Consider the following 6,188-nt stretch of genomic DNA (forward strand, 5'->3'; position numbering starts at 1 on the left):
GTGTCTTTTTCTGAATCCCTGACATGCATTCAGCTAGCCTGAACCTCTTGGTGAAGTTCCCAGACCACGATGTGCCCTTTCTATATGCTCTCATTTTCTTATTTCCTATCACTTATCTGTAGCAGGTCATAACGAATCATGATTGTTTGACATTCTTTGACACAATGAATAATTCAGGTATGAGTTCATTAAACAATAGTTTATGACATGTCGTGAAGAAATTCTGTACGCATGATGTTGGTTAAAAGATAATACAAAACTGAAATGGAGGAAGAAGAACATTTTCTACGTTTCATCATCGTGCTTGTGTTTACGCAGCATGTATCTACGAACTATAGCTGCCTGCTGGAAAATCATCTGACACAATCACTTGAAAGTTCTCCTTCCGCTTGGGAGACCACAGGCATACCCACTTTTTCACTTTTCCACCTTTTCGATACACTGAGCGGGATGAGTGGAATCCATGGGACTTTTGGCTTTGCTGCAATGCTCAGTATTTGTTTTTAACACTGTCATTGCTAGATTGGCCTGAAATAAACCGTTCATTATGGCTCACAAAAAGAACTCATCTCTTTCAGCTCAGAGTCTTTCAAAGAGGAATTTCATCCAGACATTCTGATGTCTGACGCCACTGCCAAGAGATTCAGAATTACAAACTAAATTCAGATAGAGAACAGAAAGGTAGATGATACAGACGGAGAGAGTGTGGTGGGGAAGGAAGGGAAAGAAGAAAGGAAGGGTGTAAAGGAAAGGAAGGAAGAAAGGAAGGGAGAGAGAGTGACAGATGTTCAAAGACACAGATACAAATTCTAGCATGGTTGTAGAGATAGGCATGTACAAATTACCGCAGGTAGTGTGGAAAAATATGGGGAGACATAGGTGGAGTCAGAGGAAAGATACAAACCCACGCAGAGAAATAAACATACACAACTACAAACACACTAAAAACTACAAACACACACTTGGTACTTTAAACATGAAAAAGACCCTGACAGTAGATGTAACAGAGGTGTTTCAGAGTTACTGAGGCAGAATACAAATCCGTCAGTACCCTTAGCGTTTGTGGCCCATGTGCACGGATATTCAGTGGAAGAAGCGTTAGACAGCCTGTACAATTCAGCACAATTCAGCACCATCTCTGATAATACCAAAACAATGGTATTATCAGTGTGCCCAGGAGCAGGGGCAAAACTGGGCTATAGATTTTCAAAGCTCAACTGCTGATACCGAGCAGGAGGTGTGGAATGCGTATTGAAGGCAGTACAACAGATTCATGAACTTTGACTGTCAAACCTTCCTCCCTGAAACAACATAGCTCTTCTCACAGAAGCTGTGCCGACCAGAGTACATATGGGACAGGAATGTTAGCACTCTACTAGTGTGTGGCCAACATGGATGCTCATGTTGGAACTGTTTTTTCTGGGAACCGGGAAGAAAGTTCTGCCGCCGACACTGAAATCCTCCTCACCCATCAGTGACACAGGCAACCCCTCGTCTTGTGCATAGACACAGGTGTTCATGGGAAGCCGCCACCCACCCGTGAATGAAAACTGTATGTGTTGTCCTCCTGTGTGAGGCTTGCAACACATACTGTGCAACTATCTGCTCTTTACATTATTAAACTTAGGCAAAGTATGCTGAAAAGGCCACAGAAAATCAGAGGGCCCTGGGCTCCAGAAACAATCTGCAGTGCCAATCACTGGGGAGAATAGAGCCTCACTAGAGTTTGCAAGAGCACAAAATGCACTCGTAATGTTGGTAGCTACATACACTACTGGTTCCTCACCTAACATACAATCGTGGAGAAAAGCTTAACCCAACTAAAGATGTAAACATCAACAAGAGCGTCCATATCCTGTGTCATCAAGTGACAAGACAGTCCATGCGTGGATTCCCCAGCAATCTTATATTCCACAAATCCAACCCCTTTCCCCGCACTTCTGCCAGTCTGTGTTTTCCCTTAGTCATCTACGCCAAAAAGCATATCCTGAATGCTTTCCCACATGCCTCTGTCACCTTTCCCACAGTCCCTCCATACACCTTACCTGCCCATTTCTTCTCACGTTGATGTGTGAGAAGTTCTGAGGGGCTGATTGTCCCAGAAAAGGATTATGCATTCACCTTTAAAAGAACGTGAATTCAACAAGAAAGGGAACTTCAAGATTTCCATCATCCTGTGCTTATCTATTGTGTATGATGATACCCAAAATGAAGGATTTTAGAGGTCCCAGCAAACTGGGCTGTGGAAACCTTAACCCCTTTCCTTGAACTACTTCTGCTTCCATAGGACAAAGTAAGTTTCCAACTAAGCTGTCTTTTGCTTTGACCTCCCCAACTCTGTCCTGTAGGAAGAATCCCAACACATTCCACACCCATTCACTCCACAATTTTAGAGGCCCAGCTCCAACACAGACGGGTCAGTTCCATGAAGAAAATAAAGCATATTGATTGATCAATTCAATATGACACCCAAATCCAGGGGATAAACGTACACACACACACAGAAACAAACACACACACACACAGTCAAACATTCTTGAGAATATTTATTTGGCATTCCATACAATCCAAGTTTACCCCCTTTTCCTGTCTGATTTTTTTGTGACTGGGTCGGTTTTTCCTTTACTTCCTGGGCATAAGACCATGCTGAGTACTGACATCCTGCATACGGTAGTAACTTTTTAGGAGTTCTGCTGTTTTAAGTAAGGTCCGATGCTCCCTCACAGTCAACTCAACATCTGGGAGTCCCCTAGAGAAACACAAACGCATGTCAAAACGCATTTCTCTCAGCCATACTTTGAAATGTTTTAATTGCAGGGCCCGCTGAGAAAAGGATATCCCTTCCCCATTTGTGATCTCTTAAACTTCCTCCTACCATGGGTTACAAACTGTTCTCCGCAATACCTGCCCCATTCCCAGTACTCTCTGTGAGGGGAGTCAGCTAACAAGATGCATTGTACACTAAAAGCACACAGAAATCTGATGCGGCAATAGCTCAAGGAAATCCATCAATCTAAACAATCCTTTGCGGTCTAGGACAGGGATGACCAGGAGGCACATTCAGGGAGCCCAATCTCATGGAGTAGGTAGGATGACTGCCGCTGGGGTTGACGGCCATGGAATCAAGGGCTACAGATTGAAGTGAATGATTTTCAGCTTCACTTCTCAGTGATTCTGGAAATGGACTATGCTCCCCTGGGCTTAAGACTCACAGCTATAACCTGCCTTGCAGTGCAGTCTCTAATCTGCCTTTTTCAGCCCAATGCCATGAATGTCCTGGATTCTGTCACTCTCTCTCGTCCTCTCAAGGAATTTCTACATATAGGAAAGCAGCCTCAATTTCTACATTTCTGAAACGAGCGTCCAGGCTCCCTGAATAGGCAGGTGTGTCAACCCCCTCATAGTGGGCATCAAACAGCTCCAGTTCCAACTGAACGGCTCACCTGAAATCTCTGTTCCCTCTTCAGGTGGCTTCATCCTCTTGTAGTACGGCAGGGGATTGCGCCACAGGTCCTTACATAGGATCTGTCAGGGGAATCAATCGGCAAACGCCTCATCAGGGCTCAGACTGGTGACCCAAACAGGTGGGAACACACCAGGGTCATTGCTGATGTTTCCCAGTGAGGACCCACCTCAGCAATCCTATTAGATCCTGCGAAGTTGTGGTCAGAAAACCAGTTGAAGAAGTTAAGGCTGCTGTTGTGGTGTCTGCGGCGATAGGCCTCAACTTCATAATCTGGATACCACTGAATTGGAGTGGAATGAGAAGCCCTGTATTCTACAGAGACAGAAAGTTTTGTGGGAAGGGGACTGGATCACGTTGGCAATGATCCACCCACCATCTTCCTTCCACTACCCATCCTGGGAGCCACCTGTCACCTGTGATGTTCACCAGATATTCCTTGGTAATCACTTTATTCTGGAAGTAGGGGTTACTCCGAAAGAACAACATGATCCTGCAGAGATGAACGGGATGCTTCACTTCTTCCACCTGTCAGGACAAGGTGGAGAAAGTTTAAATACCTTTTTGGGTGAGGTGCCAACTGTTGCTCACAGGAACCAATTATTTCCCTTACCCTCCCCCACTAAACCCTCTAGCCTCAGTCTTGCTGTCCTCACCTCTAAGTTGATCATGTAGCTCAGCATGTCTTCATCTTGGTCAGTGAGCAGGGCTGACATCTGGGGGTGGTTTGCAATCTGATTTAGGTCAAAGAGCCTTTACATGCGGTGGAAGGAGAAGCTAGGAGCAACAGGGAAGAAGGCCTAAGAGCACCCAGAGGCTGGGGTAGGGGATTTCTCAGATCTGCTTCCACGTATATGACCTCCTTTCGCCTCCCCCTACCCCTAAAATAAGGCCCCTTGGCTTCACAGAGGGTGTATAATTCTGAGGCTGACTGCACTGACATGCGGAGGTGCGATTTGCAGAGACTTGCTGGTGTCTGAGGAGTGGCAGAATCTGCTTATAGCCGAAGACGCCCAGTCCCAGATCGGACTAGAAAGGGGGAGCAATCACACTGCCTTAAAAATAGCTTGATGCACACAAAAACCTATTCTGGTCTGAACTCGCTTCTGTTCTTCAAAAACATGCCCCAAACGTCTGCTGCTCGGCATCACCAAGGGTTTCTCTGCCGCACGCAGGAAAATAGTACCCACGCCTGCTGCAGTTTTCCCTAGCCACATTTGTCCGGGGCAACTCACCTTTGTTCCCCAAAGGTGGCGTCACATCGATGCCAAGCTGCCCATAAGTTACTTACACTTCCCCGAGAGCACCTCTCCACCAGAAAGGCAGAAGAAACACTGAGAAGGATACAACATTGGCCCAGAAGCCAGGGACGCTCTGGATGACCGCGCCTCTGCAGTCTAGGTGGGCCTTGCGCCTCCGCTCCATCTTTTCCCTCTGCCGAGAAAAGGCCTTCCTGGCTTGGGCATTAACCGGCCCCAGCTCCACCTGAACGGCCAGCAGCTCCTCCAGTGCAGACTCTGGGGTCATGGGCCCAGGGCCAGGCTGTGCCCGCTGGGCCTCCTCCTGCGGCTCCACGAGGCCCTCCTCCTGGGCCACCACCTCCACCTCCGCCATTATGTCATCCAACACCAGCACCGCCTCCTCCCCCAAAGCCACCTGCTCACTCTCCACCCCGGCCGCCCCCTCCTGTACAGCCTCCATCCTGAAGACGGTGCCCTCCTCCGCACTCCCACTGAGCAAGGCCTATGCTGCCCGAACCGAGCCACACGAACCCGGCCGCAGCCTTTATTGCACCCAGTGGGTCAGCGGGCCCTCAGTGCGCATGCGCGGGGCTCCCGGGCGCCCCCTAATGGACTGCGCGGGAAGAGCGCAGGGAGCCGCGCTGCGACCGCCTTCCTCCCATGCTGGCCAATGAATGGGAGGGCGGTGGGCGTCTCCCTGGGCGGCACAGCCACTGGTGGGCCTGCATCTCCAACTCCCCCTAACGCCAACTCCTCTCCCCAAACCTCCTCCGAGAAGCCCTTGGAGCTTGTGCCCGGTAGCTCGGCATCCTGGGACAGACGGGCTGCGTGGCATTTGGAATTGTGGGCACGGCAGCCCTGTGTCCTGACATCCTGAGTGTGGCAAGCCATGAAAATCTCTATGTGTCATGAACACATGAAACATCTCTCTTCGTTAGGCAGGCCAGCTGGATGGTACGGAAGCAATACTGCAGATCCAGAGAACTCTCTCTGGTTGCTGGGGCCAGGTTGACAGGGGCGGCCTAGGGGAAGTGAGTCGGGCCGGGCACGTGGGAGGAAAGTCGCCTCCTTGTGCTAAGGTGAAATTGATCTGTTGTAGAGGCCAGAACCCCGGCACACACTATCGCAGGTCGAGGCAAATACAGGCTCTGCGTACCATGCTTCCTCCCTGAGGATGCTGCAGTCCAAGGAGCATTCCAAAGGGCCTCTTGTCCTATGCCCTGGGCACACCAGAGGCCGGCCGCCAGGGTTGGCCATTGATGACTTGCGCGCACGGTGTTTTGCAATGCCTTGCCGACCCAGAGGCTCCCGCACCCGCTGCAGTGGCTGCGGTGCCTGCTGGTGGTGCTCTGCAGGCCCAGGGCCTGGGCCTCTGGCTCCTGAGCTCCTGTGCACAGTTGAGCCTGCGGGGGAGCCGAGCCCTGTGGCCATTGCAGGATCTGCGGGTCCAGCGGAGCTCCTCAGGAAACCTGGGTCCACGTGGG

At 49.9% G+C, this 6,188-nt stretch overlaps 1 protein-coding gene across 2 annotated transcripts; it reads right to left on the bottom strand.

The window, feature by feature from the left end:
* Positions 1-2,529: 2,529 nt before the first annotated feature.
* Positions 2,530-5,284, bottom strand: LOC129053407 (testis-specific Y-encoded protein 3-like). 2 transcript variants are annotated; one of them, XM_054545446.1, is made up of 6 exons: positions 4,811-5,284; positions 4,120-4,197; positions 3,880-3,991; positions 3,633-3,778; positions 3,444-3,525; positions 2,530-2,749 (listed from the first exon to the last, which is right to left on the bottom strand). In XM_054545446.1, exons 1-6 carry the CDS (start codon positions 5,162-5,164, stop codon positions 2,727-2,729), a joined length of 795 nt encoding a protein of 264 aa, XP_054401421.1. In that variant the 5' UTR covers positions 5,165-5,284; the 3' UTR covers positions 2,530-2,726. The 2 variants fall into 2 exon arrangements, with proteins under 2 accessions (XP_054401421.1, XP_054401420.1); XM_054545445.2 differs by having other exon boundaries at positions 2,536-3,525.
* Positions 5,285-6,188: the final 904 nt, after the last annotated feature.

The sequence above is a fragment of the Pongo abelii genome, chromosome Y (genome assembly GCF_028885655.2).
Source record: "Pongo abelii isolate AG06213 chromosome Y, NHGRI_mPonAbe1-v2.0_pri, whole genome shotgun sequence".
NCBI classification, from domain to species: Eukaryota; Metazoa; Chordata; class Mammalia; order Primates; family Hominidae; genus Pongo; species Pongo abelii.

Bases quoted from the DNA above. Each gene is read 5' to 3' on its own strand.
- LOC129053407 (XM_054545445.2), bottom strand. From the start codon at position 5,164: ATGGAGGCTGTACAGGAGGGGGCGGCCGGGGTGGAGAGTGAGCAGGTG. The intron at 3,992-4,119 runs GTGAGGACAGCA...TTGTCCTGACAG, and splicing joins GCTACATGATCAACTTAGAG to GTGGAAGAAGTGAAGCATCC. The intron at 3,526-3,632 runs GTGGGTCCTCAC...TTCCCCTGACAG, and splicing joins GATCTAATAGGATTGCTGAG to ATCCTATGTAAGGACCTGTG.